Consider the following 19,862-nt stretch of genomic DNA (forward strand, 5'->3'; position numbering starts at 1 on the left):
TTCATCTGTGGTGCTCCCACTTTACATCTCACCTTGCATCCACACTCCCGCCGGCCGATATCACCTCCCATCGCCGACCAACCCCTCAGAATTTAAATCAAAGGACCTCTGATCGCCATAGAAAGGCTGCTGCCAGATATCCCATGGCGTCTAGATTCTCGAGATCGAGTATTCCCACAGTCAGCAGGCCCAGAGCTAGCACGGTTAACCTATCAAACCATATACGGACGGGATATTCATCCAGAAGTCCCTGGTGATCTAGTGGTGCAGGGTGAGTACCTGGGCTGGATGCCAAAAAAGCGCCCGGAAGAGTAAGTCTCTATCAATCTCTAGGTCCTAGTGGAAGTAACCGGCTCTGATATTCCCTCCTGCTGATCCGACTAGGCTGATTGACTATTATGGTGCCACATTTGACCATCTCGTCCCGGCTGGGGATATCAACCCTGAGGTGTTACAGATTAACATTATTGAGATTGAGGATGATGGTGGTGTTTATGCGAATACATGGCTTTCGTTTGCGGTAGATCCGACTGAGTTTATTGGGAAGAGGGTACTGGCAGTGCCGAGATGTTGCCAGAAGAGAAAGGGGACTCAGGATCGCTGGCGGGTGAATGCAATGGGGGACTAGAGGGTTCATGGGTGGGAACTGTTGATGGGAGGATTTAGTTAAAGGTCTGGAGAAGGATCAAAAATCGGGCGGAGGTTGAGAACTTGAATTGATATACATGCGCTGAATTCTCTTCTAACATGATTAATACGGGTGATGCCAAACACTGGACATGTTTTGTCTTCATTGAATAGTAGTCTTTCTCGTTGTTTTTCTCTGTTTTCAAGAGGAATTTGGTCGTATTCGTATAACATCGTCATTGGAGAAAAGTAAATTGCTTCCGAGGGCCAGCAGACACAATGTACGTTTTCCTTCGGATAATGCCACGTTGAATCTTCATCCAGCATCAAGAGTCTTACTTCTTTGCATCATGCAATTCACCTCGCTCTTTCACTAGATTCGAAATCGCAACGCTGGCATCATCCCCCAACTTCGCGAATCCCTGAATCACACCCTCACGATCCCCAGGACGCATTTCCTGGCTCATCTTGAACTTCCCCTGAAGCTTGGTGATCCGAATCTCAATTCCAACAATGTTTTTCTTCAGGAGATCAGTGTACGACGTAGGCGCATCAGATACCTCCCACGGCTCCGGTTTATCACCACCAGTATACCCCATCGACCTCTCCGAATGCTGCGACAGATCATGCAGCTGCTTGGCGAGAAATGCGCCAGTCTCGGGTGTTTTGGAATCATAGTATAGCGACATCTTGCCGTACGCCTGGACGGCGGAGTAATTCCATGTAGGCACAACCCTCCCGGTATCTGGCTTTGTCTCGACGTAGAATTTCGGAGTCACGTAGTGCTCGTATTTGCCATTGAAGAGCACTAGGACGTCGTCGTCGAGTTCGAGAACGTTCGGTGGCTTGTCATCCACGGCCTCCATCATTGACTTGACTTGTGGATTCTGCTTGGCGATGTGGGCGCGGAGATAGGCGTCTGTCTTGCCTGTTTCCTCGGGGAAATCCACCACGAATGGGGCATGGGTGCACTGTAGGAAGTCTTGCTGGGAGGAGTTCATGCCGGTGATCAAGACCCCGAGTGGGTTATGCCGGATGAAATGGAGCAAGGCCTCTTTGTCCTTCTCCTCGTGGGCGCTTTGGAAGAACATGTTGAATAGTAGCTGGGAGGTTCAGAGGATGGGGTTGGAAGACAAAGAGGCGTGAAGACAATTGTGTAGGGACAAAAGACCCCCAAAATGTCACATTGTCGGATCGTTGATTTGTTATCAATGGCCAAGGATTCGTCCACTAAAGGCATGTGCAACCGGCTGCAGAGACCCAGCGGGGCGGGAAGGCGCAGGGACTTTGGCATTTCCCCACCGGATTATCGAATTCCCGAGACAAGGCGAGGAGATCACATAAAAGTTGGAATCCATCATTGACAAGGTCAGACTTGAGATTTATATTGCGCTCCAAAGAAAAGCAGTGTTGTCCTGGGGGATGGTAGCAGTCTATCATCGTTCATATACACCAGATTGGGTATAGCGCAATCTAGCAGAAATATGAAGGGCTGCCATTGGTCGTCTCCAGTAGGATCCACTTTTGTCTACGACACAAATCCACACACAACTTGATATACGGCTTGAGACACTACCACCAGACCCCGGTATAAACGGGGCGCGAGTTTATAATAAAACCATCCATTCGATATATAAGATAGGGGGATAGAAAGAGGGTATAGGTTGAACGCAATAAACCGTGAAAAAACCAGCATGGAAGCCACACAAGGGGAACTAGAACCAAGACTCCATCGCTCCAAAACAAAAGCCACCTGCGTAAACCCTCAAGATACGCCGATTTTTGAGTACCAGCAGGTCACAAGACCCCGCATATAACAATCGAATCCCAATGACTATCTGTCAATGAGATCAGAGTAGAATATCAATCAAACAGAGAAAGATGAGGATAGTCTGGCATGCGGGTCATCGTTCAGAAAACCAACGCAGCTCGATATTGCATCGTAATGTGTTGACATAATCTTCGTCATTCCTCATGGAACATTACATTGCGAGACTGGCTGAGCCTGCAGCCGCAGATCCCCAGCGCAGTTTTCGCAGCCCGCCGCGGACCGCTTCCTGGCCACACCCCACTGAGGGGCGAGGGGTAGAAACACCATCTCCCACCATTCCGAGCTCGGCTCGCCCAACCTCACGGCCAATCATATACCCCGCGGAAAAACTGATTGCGGAGAATAGAACGACAACACCCGCGCTGATGACCCATGTCATGACCGTGGGGCTCATGGCCGTTGTTGGATCCGTCATACTCACGCGACGACTCTTTTTCGAGGCAACACCGCGGTCTTTGGGAGAACTTGAACGACGCTTTGCTTTGGAGGCAGAGTCAGCTGATACCGCCGGTGCTCTTACGCGTCTCTGTGGTACTCCTATAGACGGGCTTGATTCTGGATAGCGCGGCGAGGATGGGCTCTCTTCGTCGCTGCTATCATCTCCCATGGCAACTGATGGGCCGACTAGTCGGAATGAAGCAGGTTGTCCGCTTCCAGGGGGAGCCGCCGGGGTATCTGATGGTCGACTATCATTCTTCGGAAGGCCTCTGGCGGCAGCCGCACACGAAAGAAGTGTGGATAGACTGGCACGAAGGGCGGCATCGTGGTCGGCATGATGGGAAGGGGAGATCATGTTGTAAGGGCTGTGCTGATATGGAGATCTCCGCGATGACCGTGGGTTGGGGTAGGATTCTCTTCGAGGAACGGTACGGCGAGTAGAGGCAGACGGGACACTAGATTGTGGACGCCGTGCAGACCATCCAGGCTCCGACGTCGCTGGCGGGTGTGTGAATATGTTTGGTTGAGGTACGAAAGGTGATGTGTTGATTCCCATCCCTAGGGCAGTAGAACTATCATCTTCATCATCGCTGGAGGCAGCATCTGAACCTGAGAAAAGGGGTACAGAGTGCGCGGATAATGCAGTTCGCAGCCTTGGGCGGGTCATATCTTCATTTGAGCTGCTGAGAACATGATCAGACTCGCTTTCGCTCTCCTCATATTCCTCTTGACTGCTACTGGTTTGGCTGGCATCCTGCGACGCATAGGCCGCCTGGGCAGTGGTAATAGCGGCAAGATGTTGCAGATGGCGTCGGCGACTGCGGCGCTGATATGCGCCCGCGCCTCTTTGCTCGACCCGTAATCCGGTTGTAATTATATCTTCATTTGTGGCAGCAGAGGAAATGGAGGAAGAGGAGGGTTGGGAGGACACGTCGATCCAAGAATCTATGTAGTATCGTAGTGAGTACATTATGGAGATCTGGGAGCGATTTTGTATGCATATTGAAATTTCACCGGAAAGGGGGTACCGGTCGCATTATAACTACATACCCTCTGATCTCATGGGCGCCGCACCCGATGGCTGAGGCTGACCGTTATCTCGAAGCGGCTGATGGCCATCGCGCGTCATCCGACTTGCGGCTCTAGACTCACGCGCCTGACCTAGTAGGTCGCAGTGATTTGGTTGCATATTGAGGGTTGGAGGAATATGGGAGGATATGGGCGGAGACGAACAAAAATATAGAAAAGAGGGGGTCAGGCCACCCTGGAATGGAGCACAAGAGAGCGGTCAACGTGGGGCGGGAGAGATTATCTTATCAAATGTGGAGTCGATCGATCGATGCCCGACACAATGTATACTCCTTTCTGCTAACAAAAAGCAGGAGATGAAAGGGGTTGAAAGGGATCAAGATGATTATGTTTCTCTGTAGGACAGAATGAAAAGAGACAAAAGAAAGATGAAGAGACCCAGGTGGAAAGAATCGAACTGATGAGGTGATCAGCGGACCGAACAGGTGATTTGCAGCTCGTGACAAGGGGCGAAAGACGATGCGAGGGGTTGTCAGAGGTAAAGGGCGGGTGTTGCGGTTCTTATTGTAGATTTTGAGATCAGACCTTCTTTCATCAATAATCCGATCAAAGAACCTTGGAGCCTTGGAATGAGTTGTAGGCAACACAAAGAATAGTCTGGGCAAGGCGGCAAGGCGGTTACTAGTGGCAATATACTTACAACACGAAGAATGAAAAGGAGCAAAGTTGATCAAAATGAAAATGAAATGATGTATCAAATTAAAGATACCTGAGCTAAGGTCATATTACACATAATTAAGCACGAACTTTTTTCTCTCAAAGAAGACCTGAGACCCATGGGACACCGATATGATGCGGAAATCAAACGTTTAAAGGAAGGCACCTCAAGTTCAGAAAGTGACCTTGGTACCCTTGAACTCAGGGATGCTGCCCTTGCCCTTGTTGAGGCCACCACGGCCGCCACGGTCGCCGAAGCCACCACGGCCACCGCCGCGACCACCACCACCACGTCCACCGAAACCACCGCCGCCGCCGCGGCCACCGAAGCCACCACGGCCACCACCACGACCACCACCACGGCCGCCGAAGCCACCACGGTCACCACCGGCAGGACGGGGAGTAGAGAAGTCAAGACGGATAGCACGGCCCTCGAGCTCGTGGCCGTTGAGAGCAGCGTGGGCAGCCTTGGCCTCATCAATGGAAGCGAACTGAACGTAACCGAAGCCCTTGGGGCGTCCAGTCTCCTGCTCAGTGGGGAGACGGATTCCGAGAACGGAGCCCTGGGCGCCGAAGACCTCGTGGAGAGCATCCTCAGTAGCGCTGAAAGGAAGGTTACCAACGAAAAGAGTGTCGCTCTCGGGGCTGGTGGTGTCACCGTATGAGCGAGCACGATCCTGGGAACGGTCGGCACCCTGCTGGGGGTTGGCCTGGCGGGGAGCGGCGTAGTCGAGGTTGATGGTACGACCATCAAGATCGGTACCCTTCTTGGCCTCCATGGCCTTAGCAGCATCGGCGGCGTTGGTGTACTCAACGTAGCCGAAGCCACGCGAGCGGCCAGTCTCACGGTCGGTAACAATGCGGACACCGGAAAGCTCACCGAACTCGGAGAACTCACGCTGGAGCCACTCCTCGTCGACGTTCCAGGACAGGTTACCAATGAACAGGTTGGCGACGGCACCCTCGGGGACATCCTCGGTCTTGGACTTCTTGGCAGTGGCGTCAGGCTCGGCATCAGCCTTGCGCTTCTTGGAGACAGGGGTCTCCTCGGAGTCAGAATCAGAGCTGTCAGAGTCGGAACCAGACTCGGAGTCAGAAGAGGCCTTCTTGGCCTCAGACTCAGACTCAGATTCAGAGTCGGAAGAGTCAGAAGACTCAGCCTTCTTCTCAGCCTTCTTGGGGGCGGGCTTCTCATCCTCGGACTCGGAAGAGTCAGAGTCAGAGTCGGAAGAGTCAGAAGACTCAGCCTTAGCAGCAACCTTCTTCTCGACCTTCTTGGGGGCAGGTTTCTCCTCTTCGGACTCGGAAGAGTCAGAGTCAGAGTCGGAAGAGTCAGAAGACTCAGCCTTAGCAGCGACCTTCTTCTCAACCTTCTTCTCAGTCTTCTTGGGAGCGGGCTTCTCCTCCTCAGACTCGGACTCGGAGCTGGAGCTGGAGGAAGCATCCTTCATATCCTCATCAGACTCGGACTCGGACTCAGACTCGGAGGAGCTGGGAGTAGGCTCCTTCTTCTTGTTGGTCTTCTTGGACTTCTCCTTGGAGATGACCTTGCTGGCAACGGCCTTGCTCTTGGCGGCGGGGGACTGGGAAGCCTTGGTGACACCGGCATCCTTGACCTTGTTCAAGGCCTTGCTGGCCTTACCGGCCTTGCCGGCCTTATCGGCACCCTTGGTAGATGTCTTGGACATATTGAACTAGAGGAAAAATCAATGTTAGCCAATGCTCTTCGATCAAATGGAGGGGACTCAGGAAGAGGGCTTGGAGGCTGGCTTGTAGCTTGGGTAGGGTGGCACATACTTTAGTGACAAGTGAAATTCTTGTAGTATGTGCGGCAAAGCCCACGATCCCTCAAAGCACCCGTGTTTTGGATGTGTAAAATGGAACAACAGCCCTCAGAAGAACTGCCAGAAGTGAACTAAATCACAGCTGGACGTTAACCCACTACCCACGGACGGACAAGTTTTCAAGCCCACAAGCAACCGACAGCTGATACTGTCTAGAATATGTAACCCACGAGGAAGATGTCCCACAGAGCCCACAGAATAGATGTATGTCAAGCCCACAGCCCTCAGAGTGATAAGAAGCCCTCAGAGTATCCAAACGAACTTACGAGATAGAACCCACGCGACTGCGTTAGTTAGTGTGTAGAGGTCTCTTGGGTAGTCAAGAGATGGGATAAGTAAAGCGACCTGAGACGGACTGCTTATTGAACGGGGGATGAGAAAAGAAGTAGGGAGGATGGAAAGAGGAAGAGAAAAAAGTGTGAAGAGCTGGGGACCATCAGCTCTGATAAGGAAAAATTTTTGAAAAAAAAATTCGGAGGCTGGCAGAACCACTCCGCCTGCCTAAAGAGGCTAGCGCAGGCACTCGGTCCCAACACTATGTGGGTACCTTGCCAGTGGCTGTCGACGACTCACAATCGCGTGTTCACTTGGCGGTGCCTTTTGCTTTTGTCTACGTCGTGTACCTGCTACGTCAATTCTTCTGCTATCACTATACTCGTCCAGGCACCGTTCGACTTTTTTTTAGCTCGATAGTCAATGGGACGATAAGTTTCCATTGGCCTTTAACGTGATGGCCCCTCCGACACCCTCCTCGCACCGCCCTCGCAAGAAGAGAAAGGTTGCGATCTCCCCCGGCTCAAACAATAACCTGATCTTGGATCTAGGCGATGGGAAGCAATCTCCAGCATTTCCACTAGTCTCATTTTTGTGGGCTGCTCGGGCCGGTGTGTCTCAATGGCTGATTCTCCCACTTGTCCTCATGGCCGTTGGCCTGTTCCGATGGGCTGTGAGCTTATGGGGTTACTCTGGTATGCGACATTGTCTCTTCGGAGGTCGGTACATATTTTAATATCTTCTAGGGTTCCAAGTTCCCCCGATGCACGGTGATTTCGAGGCGCAACGGCACTGGATGGAAATTACCACACATCTGCCTTTGGCAAAGTGGTACACATACGATCTGCAATACTGGGGTCTCGATTATCCACCATTGACCGCATATCACAGCTGGCTACTCGGAAAGATGTACATTTCCCTACCTGCCATGCATTGTGGAATTTCCAGGCCTCCTGCTGACCCGTCGACCTCTCTAGTGGCTCTGCCTTCGATCCAGCCTGGTTCGCCCTGGACGCCTCGCGAGGTTTCGAGGACCCCCGTTTGAAAGTTTACATGCGCGCCACCGTCGTGGTGTCTGAATACTTGGTGTTCATCCCGGCCGTGGTTAATTTCCTTCGCCGCTACACTCGGATGCAGGGTGTTCATGCTTGGTCCGCCTCAATTGCTCTCGTAGCAGTCCTCCTTCAGCCAGCGAACATCCTCATCGACCATGGCCATTTCCAATATAACACAGTTATGCTGGGATTGGTGGTTGCAAGCTTGGACGCTATCTTGGCGGGGCGTATGCTCTGGGCTTGCATTTTCTTCGTTGGTGCACTGGGATTCAAGCAGATGGCGTTGTACTATGCACCAGTCATGTTTGCCTATCTTCTTGGTGTCTGCACATTCCCTCGGATTAATATTCCCCGTCTTGTGAGCATAGCCCTCATAACATTGGCTAGTTTTGCTTTGCTGTTGGCGCCTCTTTTGGTTGGTGCCTCCAATGCCGAAGCTCGAAAGGCATTTGCATCTTCTCCGGTGCCGCCGATGTTGCAGGCACTTCCTATCCACATGGACAAGAATGCTGTTGCATATGGGCTATTGTTCCAACTAACGCAGATCATTCACCGGGTGTTCCCCTTTGCGCGTGGGCTCTTCGAAGACAAAGTTGCCAACGCTTGGTGCGCCATTCACACTTTTTACAAGCTCACCCGCTTTGACACTACATTGTTGCAGCGAGCATCGCTCGGTGCCACATTGGCGTCAATCATCGTTCCATGTGCTATCATCTTCCGCCACCCTCGGGCCTCGCTTCTCCTTCCAGCTCTATCTGCCGTCTCCTGGGGATTTTTCTTGTTCTCTTTCCAGGTCCATGAGAAGAGTGTGCTGCTGCCTCTGCTACCGATGACCCTGCTGCTTGCTGGTAACGGTGGACTGAGCAAAGAAACACGCGCCTGGGTGGGCTGGGCCAACGTGCTTGGCTCATGGACCATGTACCCCCTCCTTAAGCGGGATGAGCTCCGCGTTCCTTACATAGTCATGACTCTGCTCTGGGCCTATCTTCTTGGCTTGCCTCCTACTTCTTTCGAAACCTATCGAAGTCGGCCATCCCAGGAAGATTCCAATGCCCAATTCGAACCTAGCATTCTCACAACTCTTCTACACTTCTCTTTCTATTTGGCCATGATTGCCTGGCATATCCTGGAGGCATTTGTGGCCCCGCCGCCTGGAAAGCCAGATCTTTGGGTTGTCTTGAATGCCTTGATCGGAGCTGGTGGGTTCGGAATTGCCTATTTGTGGTGTATGTGGAAACTATTTACCCAATGTCGCGAGATCAGTCGGCAGGCGACCGAGGAGGAAAGCCAGAAAAAGAAGCAGTGATTGTTAGCCCAGGTGGAGGCTGTATGATTTTCAGTGATACCCTATATTGTGAGATTATCCAAAATGGAGCAGTAAATCTGCAAATTGTTTCATTAATATGATTGAGTTTGATATTTCTTTAAGAGGTGAGACGTTGTATTGGGAAACTAGTGCCAAACTTTATATTCCAACATGTCACAAATAACCAAACATGTCCTCAAACAGACGACATCCGGAGAAAACAAAAACTCCCGCCAATGAATGCTATAGTACAATGTTGTATAGTGATAGTACAGCCGAGGGCATTCGGTCAGAGATCAAGTCTAGACCTTGAAGCCAAATCCAGCCATGCAAGTCTTGTACTGCTCGATCGTGGACTTGCACTCCTGCTCGGGGTTTTCGGACTTGGAGAAGAGCATGCAGTCATCGCGAGCGGTCTTCTCGGGTTTGCAGACGCAGCAGGGCTAGAATGAAGGCAGGATCAGTCGCTTGCGACTGCTGGGTCGGCAGTATCGGGTCATACCTTGGGCTTTTCGGACTGGGCGGGCTGAGCGGGTGCTTGCTCAGGGGCAGTGGCACTTTTCTCTAGAAAGCATTGTATAAGCGAGGGTCAAAATATTTTTCTGACACTGATATGTAGGACTGGCGCATTGCGCATGTATTCGGCCCGACTAGGTGGAAAGAAACCTTGATTTACCTTTTGAGGAACCGAATAGCCAGGACATTGTGATGGATATGTAAATGTGCTTGGTAAATATTTCCAGTAAACGAAAGACAGAAAGAGAGTGTCAAGTATGAAGTTGTGAAAGTCGTTACACGACTCCAGGGCTGACACCATCGGACATTATTAATGGCAAGTGCTGCGCAACTGGTCGCCATGCCCCGCCGTATTTATTCTTTTTTTCTGTTGTCAACAAAGTCGCCTCTCCGGGGTCGCCTCCTACACTACAGACTGTTTCGGTTCTTTTCTGTCTATCCTTAGGTCTTGGGTCTCCTCGTTTCTAGGATATTGTCTGCCATTGACCTCACGCTTACCCTATTCTATTTCTATTTCTTATCTCATTCTCCCACTTCAACAACTACCCCGCCATGGCCCCTCACAAGGTCTTCTCCCTCGAGGGCAAAGTCCTCAAGCTCGACACCGCAGAGGACATGAATGCACACATTCAGCCCTTGATTGACAACACCGACTACACTGAAATCCGTCTCGGTGGAAACACTCTTGGCATTGACGCCTCCAAGCGCCTGGCCGAGGTTCTGCAGAACCAAAAGTGCCTCGAAGCTGCCTACTTTGACGACATCTTCACCGGTCGTCTCCTGACGGAAATTCCCACTGCTCTGAACTCACTCCTGAATGCTATCCTCAAGATCTCGACCGTCCACACCGTAAATCTTAACGACAATGCTTTCGGTCTAAGAACCCAGGCCCCGCTTATCGAATTCCTCTCGCGCCACGTACCCCTCCGCCACCTTATTCTGAACAACAACGGACTCGGCCCTGCCGCCGGATCTCAGGTCGCCGATGCGCTGTCAAAGCTGGCTGAGCGTAAGGAGGAAGCTCGCAACTGTGGCGAGGAGGTCGCGCTGCTAGAGAGTGTTGTCTGCGGACGAAACCGCTTGGAGAACGGCAGTATGGAGGCATGGGCTCGTGCCTACAAGGCCCACGCGGCCGGCCTGAAATCGGTTAAGATGACACAGAACGGCATCCGATCGGAGGGTATCTCCCACTTGTTGTCCGAGGGTCTCTACCACGCGCATTCCCTGGAGGTTCTGGATCTGCAGGACAACACTTTCACCCATGTGGGCTCCACCGCTCTGTCAAACGCCTTGTCCGGCTGGCCGTCTCTTCGCGAGCTTGGTGTCGGCGACTGCTTGCTCTCTGCCCGTGGTGGTGTGAAGGTGGCCCAGGCTTTGGCGCAGAACAAGAACCCGAAACTCCAGACTTTGCGTCTGCAGTACAACGAGATGAAGGCGGAGGCTGTCAAGAGCTTCACCCATGCAGCCAAGACTGCGCTTCCCAGTCTCCGTCGTGTCGAGCTCAACGGAAATATCTTCTCCGAGGAGGATCCTCACATCGTCGACCTGCGTGAGCTTTTGGAGGCTCGACAGGGAGAGCACGGTACCGACGATGACCCCGAGGATACTTGGGGTGTTGATGATTTGGATGAACTCGAGGAGGAGGATTCGGAAGAAGAGGAAGAGGAAGAGGAAGAGGAGGACGAGGAAGAGGCCAAGGCTGACAAGGACCTAAAGGATGCGGACCTTGCCGAGGAAGAGAAGGTCGCTGAGAGAGAGGATAAGGACGTCGATGACCTGGCCGATGTTCTGGGCAAGACAGGTATCTAAACCTCTGGAGCTGTTGGATAATTGTCACTTCTATCAGTACCTGCCTTCCATCACGGACGGATCATGGATCCAATACCACGTTGATATCATCAATGGCTGAGAAACCCGCGCCCTCGGCTTAATTGGTGTCCTCCTGGCCATCCATGGTCCCTTTCTGTGTCCACGGCCACACAAGCTTCGGGTATGAGGATCTCGCCGACGACGCTTACGCTTTGCCTTCAAAAGACCCCGATTTTTATACCCCCAATCTCCAAAATGGAACCCTAGCTTGCACATAATTCCCTTTGCTTTGATCCATATTCTGTTTGCATAGCCATGGACCCCCGTGTTTGCTTCGGAGGATACACAACCATATAGATGGAATACATATCCGGACAAGCAGGAACATTCAAATACTCATATATCTCAATAAATAAACAAGTAGTGTGTATACAAAGTTGCATATAAATGGAACAAAAATAATTTCCGAAAATGGAACCCAAGGCTTGGCGCAGACCTCGGACATCGCAGCTCATCAAATTCCTTTTACCTCGTCGCCTTTGACATATTCCCTCTACCATACCTGTCACTATTGGCGCTTCCATTGCCGTCGCCTTTCCGCTCTTTCATTTCTTTACAGGTCTCATCTCGCAACACTGTACCGTGGACGCGACCGTGAAATATCCCCAGGTGAGTTCCGCAAAACACCCCTCACTACATCTTGCTTTGCGCAATCACCCGTTGTTCTTCCCGGTGCAAGCTATAACAGCCACATATGCTGCTGCATGCCGTTGTTTCCAATCTTCTTTGTTTGTTTTCATCGAGTTTCCGAGGCCAAATGGGAGAGAGAGCGGACACGTGCAGTTGACAGTACCACCTTCTCCCGCATTGTCTCTATGGTGGGGTATTTTAAGAGCCATGTTTTGTGTTACCTTTGTTGAAAGCACGTGTGCTCTATGATCTGTGATCCCAACAGGGAGACAAATGTGCCTGCTGTGGTTCTGGAGAATGCGCCAACATCCGGGGCTTCTAGAGACCCTGTGCTCTATATGTTTGCGATGACATGCTGACAGATAGGACTCATAGATCGCCTGGAAAATCCTCACTCGGTCCTCCATTGACCCCGTCAAGCACTCTAATCGCGTCATCCCTCTACCCCGCACAACATGGCGATGGACGCTAAAGAGATCGAAGCTAAGGCCAAAGCCTTGGGCAAGGCCGCGACTTCGAACGAGTCGCCAGCTGTGATTATCGGCCTCCTGAAGGACATCCAAAGCGGCGTGCGGGCAACCGAAGACCTCCTCCGACAGACGCGCATCGGAATCATCGTCAACAAGTTCAAGCAGAGCAAGACCCCAGAAGTCGCGCGGCTCTCCAGCGAGATTGTTTCCAAGTGGCGGACGGAGGTGAACAAGCAGAAGCAGGCTGGTTCGGCAGCCGGTCGTGGTTCGAGCGGCTCTCCGCGGCCAGCGCACAACGGTACAGGAGCGTCCACTCCAGCCACTGCGACACCCTCAGACAAGGCGTCGAAGCTGTCTGTGCCTCCGGATAAGCGAACATGGAAGGCAGACGGGGCGGATATCAATCATACCGGGAACCGAGTGCGTGACAGCTGCACGGGGCTGATGTACGATGGACTGTGTGTGGGGTCGACCGAGTCTCCCAAGGTCGTTCTAGCACGCGCTATTGCGGTGGAGATTTCTGCCTACAAGTACCTGGGGCCGGAGACGAAGGAGGAATACCGTACGAAGATCCGTAGTCTTTTCCAGAATCTGAAGAACAAGTCCAACCCGAAGCTGCGTGTGCGCGTTGTCGAGGGAGAGATTACTGCTGAGCAATTCGTGCGCATGAGCCACGATGAGCTGCGCTCTGTTGAGCAGCGTGAGGCGGACGCTAAGATTCAGAAGGAGAATATGGACAAGGCTATGGTTGCGCAGCAGGAACGCAGTATCAGTAAGAGCTTGCAGTGCGGCAAGTGTGGCCAGCGCAAGGTTACCTACACCGAAGCTCAGACTCGTGCGGCTGATGAACCGATGACCCTGTTCTGTACATGTCTGCACTGCGGCAAGTCCTGGCGGCAGTGAGCTCGGGGTGGGGGAGCGGAAATGTATTATTTTGGGGGACTCGGTGTTTCTTTCTTTCTATTTCCCTTTTCTCTTTCTCGGTTTTTTCTATCAAGCGAAGGTTATGAAGGCCGAAGCTGGAGTTCTACTGTGGGCCTTTGATTTATGTCTTCTTCTACATCTCGAAGCTCGTCTGGGCAAATGGATGGGAAACAGTCGTGAACTATCTACCAAAATGCAGATATCCGAATGATTGATCTCAACTCTTATTCAAGTACTCCGTATAGGTGTTCTACTATATAAACACAGCAACGTCATATGATGTCAGTATGCACTCCACCGCCTAAGGATCTCGAACCATAGCTTCAATCACTCTCCCATTAATCCCATACTATATCTACACTCCAAGGCCAACAAAGATCCCCAACATGACAACACGCTCAGACCTCCTGAAACCAGTCCAGGCCCTCATAGAAGCCCTAACGAACCCAAACCCAACAAACCCCAACCAACTCCTCTCAACCTTCACAACCCTCCCAAAACCTCTAGCCTACGAACACGGTCTCCCACAACTAGCCCCCTTCCTAGGCCGGCCCTTCAACGGCCAAGATGGGGTGGCAACGTACTTCGAGCTCATCTCCTCCCTGCTGGGAATCAAGAACATGGCCTTCGAGCCCGAGGAGAGCTGGGTAGTTGACACGAGCTGCATGGCAGTTTCGCTGCGCGGAACGGCGACGTTCGTCTGGAAGGAGACGCGGCAGGCATGGGATGAGACGTTCATGTACCGCATTAAGCTTGCTGTTGATGGGTCAAGGGAAGGGGGAAGGTTGGCGGTTTGTGAGTATCACGTTTGGGCGGATACGGGCGCTGCGTATCTTGCTAGGTGTGAAAGGTTGGGGGATTTAGTGGGTTCTGCGAGTGATGGTGAGGGGATTCATCTAGATTACGATATGAACGGGGAGGATATAGAATAGGGAGAGATATATATATCAGCCAACAGCAAAGATATAGCACTGGTGATTGTGCCAATCATAAGGAGAGAGTGTCATTATTTGAGAGATTTTTCTAGGTAGGTCCGGGTGGTATACATGTATTCTACACTCTTTGCCGTTCTCCTCGGATTATTCTATAGGGCTGGGGCAGTCTATCCCTCGAAGACGCTGTGGTTCAGCTCAACACCCATATCCTTGGCCATATTCTGCATCTGGGCCTCTATGTCATCCTCCATACCACCACCCAGATGCAAGAACTGGCGCACCTTGGTGAAATAGAAGAAGATATCAGTGCTAAACAGCACCACGCGGAAGATAAAATGGCGCCCGATGTTGCGGATCTTCTCGGCCAGCGGCAGATCCGGCGACTCGATAAGCGCCCGCGAAGCCCAGATACCAGTGATCTTAACACGGTTCACCGGCGAGCCCAGGAACTGGTTATTACCTTGGACGATGCGCAGATTGCGACCGATGAAGATCAGCTCCTGCGGCCACTTGGTTTCATCGCCGAGCATATCACGGACCGCCTTGCGCATCCCCTGTTGCATCTCGTAGTGCCGCTCTGCACGCTCCGACTTGCTCAGTCCCTGGAGACCGCGCTGCGTGGACTTGTCTCCGCCGCTGTAGGGACGCATCAACGTTGCTGATGCGAAGATGTCAGCGTTGTTCACGCCCCAGTCCTTGGCAATCTCGCCCAGCGTGCGATTGTCGAAGGTAAGGAGGGCTTTCCAGAACCGCGCGTATTGGTGTCGGAACTTGGGATCCATGTGGATGTACAGGCCGTGGTCGATCAGAACCAGCTCTGCCTTTCCGGACGGCTTACGGCGGATGAAGATGTTGCCTGGGTGCGGGTCGCAATGGACGTATCCCCACATGAACATCTGGGCAGAGAACAGATCTACCATGGTCGTCATGACGTCCTTGACTGACAGTCCTAGCCCGCCGTTGTGGTTAGGGCCTCGCCAGTAGTCACGTTTTGGCTTGGTACTCGGTCGATTCGCAGAACCCTCCTGCGGTCGGTCAAGCGGTGTACCGTGACAGCCTGGACTTCCCTGGTGCCAGCCGCCGCGCCAGGGCCGCGTGATGGAGTCTTTATCCCAGAGTCGTACGCCTTCCACCCATTCAGCAGTCATGACGCGCCTCGAGCTCAGTTCGCGGAATACTCGAGGGATATACACGCGGTCGCGCAGACGGGGTTCAGCGGCCACTAGCCTGGCCATGTTTTCCGAGTTATCTGCTTCATTTACGAAGTCTGTTTCGAGCGATAGTCTCTCACTGATATAGGGAACAAGACTGTTGAAAGGGATGTCGAACATTTTGCTGTAGACAAAGGTCACAACTCTTTTTCAATGTTAGCACAACATTCTCTCGCAGCTGCAATTCGGACTCACTTAAAGGCCCAGAGATCCCATGCCAATTGCTGTACGATCTCCCGCTTTTGGACCTTGATCGCAATCTCCGTGCCATCCTGCAGACGAGCCCAGTGGACCTGAGCAACACTGGCACTGGCTCTGGCTCTGCGCTCCATCACGCCCTTATCAGGGTCTCCTGTAAATGAAACACCGAATACCTCCTCCGGCGACTTCCCAAAATCCTCACGGATGACCTTCTCGACATCCTTCCAGTCGTTCTGCGGCGCATCATCGAACATGCGCGAGAACATCTGCTGGAACTCAGGGGGCAGGATAGCAGATTGCATCGCAATCGCCTGACCCATCTTCAGGTAGAGACCGCCATTATGCCTCAACAGATGCGACAACCGCTCTGCGGTGCGGGCGTGGACGGCAGTAACAGAGCTAGCCAGTGGTGGGTGTGCTCGGAAGTTAATTTTGTAGTCGAGGGCGACGAAGATACCGAGAGAAAAGGTCCGGGCTGTTCGAGTCAGCGATGAGGCGTAGAACTGGCGATCGATGCCCCAGGCGACGCCTGTTGCTAGTGAGACATAGATGATCCGGCGTAACCATTTAATAGTTCGTTTGTAGGTCTTTGCTTCTCTGGGTTTCCCTAGGGAGCTCGGTGACGGCGGCACGAAGGGTTGGAATTGGCTTGAGTGAGCATATCGGTGCGGGCGCCGGAGTGAGGGACGGATGACGGTGGGCCGCACAGAGCGGAGGAAGGTCGCGTACGCCATATGAAATTGTGGGGAGGCGGATGCCCAATCACTGCATGGTGTTGGCGATCAAATCCAGTCTGATCTGAGGTGAAGGCAAAGGAATGAGAAGGTCAAGTGTCGATTTATCAAGTAAGCCAGTAAGCCCTAGAGGTCGGACTGTCGTCATCGGTAGCTCCGCATGGAGTCGGAGTCGGAGGAATTCAGCGATGTCTTATTCAGCTACAGGCACATTATTAATTGAGGTGAATCGGATATAACTGATATTAATTGCATTTACAGCACTATTTAAGTTGAATCAGGGTATAATTCATAATTCATCATGGTCATAAACCCCCAAAGTATCACACACTTTCGCATAATCTCTCATATTCTGAGGAATCGTGGTATCCCACAGCTCGTCACTCTCCAAGAACCGAAGCTGCTCCTTACACGATTCCTCCGAAGCCATTGGAATCAAAGTAGGAAGATGTTTGATCGAGGCCTTGAGGAAATTGCGCTTGAAGCAGTTGCCAAACCCAGCCAGCGTCTCTGGATCAGAACAGATATGTACTCCGCCGCCCAGCATTGGTCCACAGCTTTCCTTGATCTTGAGCGCAACGTCGTCGCCCATCTTCAGGAGAGCTTCTTCCTTGTGGGGTACATTCATGCGCTGCATCAGGCTGCGAACGGCGGGGACAAAGGTGTTGTTGCGCGTCCATAGATCCCAGTGGGGGACGGTCGGCTGGCATCCAACGTCGCAGATTTCACTCTGGAATTTACCGAAGAGGTGGGCTGGTCGGCTAACCAGCGCGGAGACGACTTTGAAGCATGATGTGCCGAGGGCTGTAACGGGAGAGAAGAGCAGCACGATCACGAGGAAGAGGCGATCGAGGAAAAGCCGCATTGTGTGAGATACAGAGGACGAGAGGCTAAGGAAGAGAAGACCGAGTTCTTCTGAGGTCTTCCAATTGCAGTTTTGGTGAAGAGAAGAGAAGACGTGAGATCTGATTCCCCCGCATTTGTGGAGAACTCGGAACTTCGTCATTTGATGTTCACAGGTGTTTATTGCATATATCAGCAAATGGACTTGCATGTTAGCCATGATCCTTTCAGGTATCTCTCATATCCCTTGCTCAAGCCATGAAAACCGCTGATTCTAAATCTAGTGACTCTATCGAGATGCCCATACATCTACAAGAGGTGGACTCTCTCGAAGCCATTGTTATCATCGACAATGAGCTAGATCCGCTGTCGCCCGCAGCTCCGAATACCGTCCAAGTCTCGGGGAATCTGGGGGCAATTGCCATGGGCTCAAAGCATACACTGACAGACCGAGGAGAAGCCTGCAAGGAATTGAGGCTGGAAGATGTCTGCTGCGCAGCACATGGCTTGTCGATTATGGTGGTAAGATGTTCTGCATTGGACTCTTGAATGCGTTCTCATTAATCCTATCTTATAGACTGCCACAAAAGGAAAGAAGAAGCACGCTATTCTCTTCGATGCTGGTCCCGAAGAGGAGGCTTGGGAGAGAAATGTGAAACGCCTGGGACCAAATCTCTCCTCTGTGGAAGTGATTCAGCTATCACATTGGCATCGAGACCACTCCGGTTCGTTATTGAATGAAAAGAAGCACATTCACACATACTCCTCGGTTGTTCTGACATTCGCTAGGTGGTCTTCTGCGAGCAATCCGCATGATAAACAATGCCAAACAAGCCGAGAGCCGCTCAGAGCACCTAGTCGTGGACTTGCACCCAGACCGACCAGTCTACAGAGGCCTTGCTCTGCCCGAGCATATCATTTCCCTCGAGGCTGACCCTACCTTTGAACAGATTGGAAGTGCAGGAGGGGTGGTCGACAAGCGGAGCGAGCCACACACCGTCCTTGATGACTTCTTTCTGGTCTCTGGGGAGATTCCACGAGTGACGCCGTACGAGACAGGTCTGAAGAATGCAGTGCGATATGACCCTGATGAGAATGACTGGTTCTCTGACGAAGTCATCATCGATGAGCGGTCTCTCATCTGCAATCTCAAGGGTATATGCAGCCTAAACCCTCACAGGCTTATTGGGCTAAAATTTTCTTAGGAAAAGGACTTGTTGTTTTTACTGGGTGTAGCCACGCTGGCGTAGTCAACACGACCAAACACGCCGTCGAACTCACCGGTGGAACGGTACCTGTCCATGCCGTTGTCGGTGGGTTTCATCTCGCCACAAGCGACGCGGATCAAATCCAAAACACAGTAGCCGATCTCAAACGGCTCGATCCCGCCGTGCTGATGCCCGGTCATTGTTCGGGCTGGCGGGCGAAGTTTGCTATCGAGAAACACATGCCCGGGTCATTGGTGCCCTGCACTGTCGGCTCGAGAATCACATTCTGATTCCCCTTGAGACGGTTTCATCTGAAACTCTAATACCCATTCAACCGGTTCCTGTAGGCTCGTTTTCCACGTGGACGCAGGGTCTTGATGCGAAACTGCATGGCATGGGTTGCTCGAGCAACGAGTTTCGTCAAGGGGTTATCTCGGTCTCAGCTCGGCATAATTTGTTCTGTTGACGGATTCCGATTACTGACATAACTCTATTCCCTTGCTGCATTTCCTTGCGATCGGAAGAATGCGGATGGATGTAGTTGACTGTTTCTAGACTTTGATTACGGAGTAGTAAGCGTGACATGTTAGGCATACAGTGAAGGCATTGATACTTCTGGCTGATTTGTAGCGGCGGTTTATGATAGTTGAATAATATACGTCGGAAATGATCAATTCACTCTGGAGATTCTCCATCACATAAAACATTGAGAAGTTCGGAGCTGCATAAGATTTGTAGTTGAATCGAACCTGATATATATTTCCATGTATCCAACGACAATTGTATGCTAGCAACATCTATTTCCTCTAAGTTTATGAGACGCGGATGTTTAACCTTGCTCTAATGATCTATAATATCTTGCATCTACTGAAGAACTTTCAATATATATGTTCTACAATTAAACAAGGCAGGGTAGATGTAACTTCCATCCACTACGTTATCAAGTCTCCAAGAGATCAGATCATCAAACATCAACTATTCCATGCACGTTAGTTCTACGCCCACGTCAGATAAGCCAAAAAGTACCTCACTACCCATCCACAGCATACGGACAGGATACAGTGTAACCACCAGCAACGACACCAAGACCACCCGACGTCAGCTGGACTAATCCTCCACCGCTCCGTCGTGCATTGTTCTACAGCCAAGATCCCTTGGTAGTAAATATCTACCGAATCCGTGAGATACAGCATCCAAATAT

General features: G+C 51.7%; 12 protein-coding genes across 12 annotated transcripts; 6 read left to right on the plus strand and 6 right to left on the minus strand.

The window, feature by feature from the left end:
- Positions 1–288: 288 nt before the first annotated feature.
- On the plus strand, positions 289–628 carry LCP9604111_63 (uncharacterized protein; the record flags this gene model as incomplete). Its single annotated transcript, XM_039068378.1, has 2 exons — positions 289–311; positions 385–628. 2 exons carry the CDS (start codon positions 289–291, stop codon positions 626–628), a joined length of 267 nt encoding a protein of 88 aa, XP_038932611.1.
- A 334-nt stretch (positions 629–962) lies between these two features.
- LCP9604111_64 (FMN-binding negative transcriptional regulator) lies at positions 963–1,718 on the minus strand (the record flags this gene model as incomplete). Its single annotated transcript, XM_039068379.1, has 1 exon — positions 963–1,718. The coding sequence occupies one exon, from the start codon at positions 1,716–1,718 to the stop codon at positions 963–965; it is 756 nt and encodes a 251-aa protein (XP_038932612.1).
- An 891-nt stretch (positions 1,719–2,609) lies between these two features.
- On the minus strand, positions 2,610–4,085 carry LCP9604111_65 (uncharacterized protein; the record flags this gene model as incomplete). The annotated part of the gene is made up of 2 exons (XM_039068380.1): positions 2,610–3,841; positions 3,947–4,085. 2 exons carry the CDS (start codon positions 4,083–4,085, stop codon positions 2,610–2,612), a joined length of 1,371 nt encoding a protein of 456 aa, XP_038932613.1.
- A 730-nt stretch (positions 4,086–4,815) lies between these two features.
- On the minus strand, positions 4,816–6,923 carry LCP9604111_66 (putative nucleolin protein Nsr1; the record flags this gene model as incomplete). The annotated part of the gene is made up of 4 exons (XM_039068381.1): positions 4,816–6,336; positions 6,440–6,489; positions 6,749–6,770; positions 6,921–6,923. The coding sequence occupies 4 exons, from the start codon at positions 6,921–6,923 to the stop codon at positions 4,816–4,818; spliced, it is 1,596 nt and encodes a 531-aa protein (XP_038932614.1).
- A 293-nt stretch (positions 6,924–7,216) lies between these two features.
- On the plus strand, positions 7,217–9,120 carry LCP9604111_67 (dolichyl-P-Glc:Man(9)GlcNAc(2)-PP-dolichol alpha-1,3-glucosyltransferase ALG6; the record flags this gene model as incomplete). The annotated part of the gene is made up of 3 exons (XM_039068382.1): positions 7,217–7,454; positions 7,506–7,668; positions 7,737–9,120. 3 exons carry the CDS (start codon positions 7,217–7,219, stop codon positions 9,118–9,120), a joined length of 1,785 nt encoding a protein of 594 aa, XP_038932615.1.
- A 302-nt stretch (positions 9,121–9,422) lies between these two features.
- LCP9604111_68 (copper metallochaperone COX17) lies at positions 9,423–9,824 on the minus strand (the record flags this gene model as incomplete). The annotated part of the gene is made up of 3 exons (XM_039068383.1): positions 9,423–9,563; positions 9,623–9,684; positions 9,797–9,824. 3 exons carry the CDS (start codon positions 9,822–9,824, stop codon positions 9,423–9,425), a joined length of 231 nt encoding a protein of 76 aa, XP_038932616.1.
- A 364-nt stretch (positions 9,825–10,188) lies between these two features.
- Positions 10,189–11,445, plus strand: LCP9604111_70 (GTPase-activating protein RNA1; the record flags this gene model as incomplete). Its single annotated transcript, XM_039068385.1, has 1 exon — positions 10,189–11,445. The coding sequence occupies one exon, from the start codon at positions 10,189–10,191 to the stop codon at positions 11,443–11,445; it is 1,257 nt and encodes a 418-aa protein (XP_038932618.1).
- Positions 11,446–12,590: 1,145 nt separating this feature from the next.
- On the plus strand, positions 12,591–13,508 carry LCP9604111_71 (transcription elongation factor DST1; the record flags this gene model as incomplete). Its single annotated transcript, XM_039068386.1, has 1 exon — positions 12,591–13,508. The coding sequence occupies one exon, from the start codon at positions 12,591–12,593 to the stop codon at positions 13,506–13,508; it is 918 nt and encodes a 305-aa protein (XP_038932619.1).
- Positions 13,509–13,915: 407 nt separating this feature from the next.
- Positions 13,916–14,376, plus strand: LCP9604111_72 (uncharacterized protein; the record flags this gene model as incomplete). The annotated part of the gene is made up of 2 exons (XM_039068387.1): positions 13,916–14,320; positions 14,371–14,376. 2 exons carry the CDS (start codon positions 13,916–13,918, stop codon positions 14,374–14,376), a joined length of 411 nt encoding a protein of 136 aa, XP_038932620.1.
- Positions 14,377–14,631: 255 nt separating this feature from the next.
- Positions 14,632–16,610, minus strand: LCP9604111_73 (ABC1 kinase family protein; the record flags this gene model as incomplete). Its single annotated transcript, XM_039068388.1, has 2 exons — positions 14,632–15,820; positions 15,871–16,610. 2 exons carry the CDS (start codon positions 16,608–16,610, stop codon positions 14,632–14,634), a joined length of 1,929 nt encoding a protein of 642 aa, XP_038932621.1.
- Positions 16,611–16,899: 289 nt separating this feature from the next.
- On the minus strand, positions 16,900–17,475 carry LCP9604111_74 (uncharacterized protein; the record flags this gene model as incomplete). The annotated part of the gene is made up of 1 exon (XM_039068389.1): positions 16,900–17,475. The coding sequence occupies one exon, from the start codon at positions 17,473–17,475 to the stop codon at positions 16,900–16,902; it is 576 nt and encodes a 191-aa protein (XP_038932622.1).
- Positions 17,476–17,652: 177 nt separating this feature from the next.
- On the plus strand, positions 17,653–18,951 carry LCP9604111_75 (MBL fold metallo-hydrolase; the record flags this gene model as incomplete). Its single annotated transcript, XM_039068390.1, has 5 exons — positions 17,653–17,684; positions 17,738–17,975; positions 18,031–18,178; positions 18,243–18,608; positions 18,659–18,951. 5 exons carry the CDS (start codon positions 17,653–17,655, stop codon positions 18,949–18,951), a joined length of 1,077 nt encoding a protein of 358 aa, XP_038932623.1.
- Between the last annotated feature and the right edge of the window lie 911 nt (positions 18,952–19,862).

The sequence above is a fragment of the Penicillium roqueforti genome (genome assembly GCF_015533775.1).
Source record: "Penicillium roqueforti strain LCP96 04111 chromosome Unknown scaffold_01, whole genome shotgun sequence".
In the NCBI taxonomy this organism is placed as follows: Eukaryota; Fungi; Ascomycota; class Eurotiomycetes; order Eurotiales; family Aspergillaceae; genus Penicillium; species Penicillium roqueforti.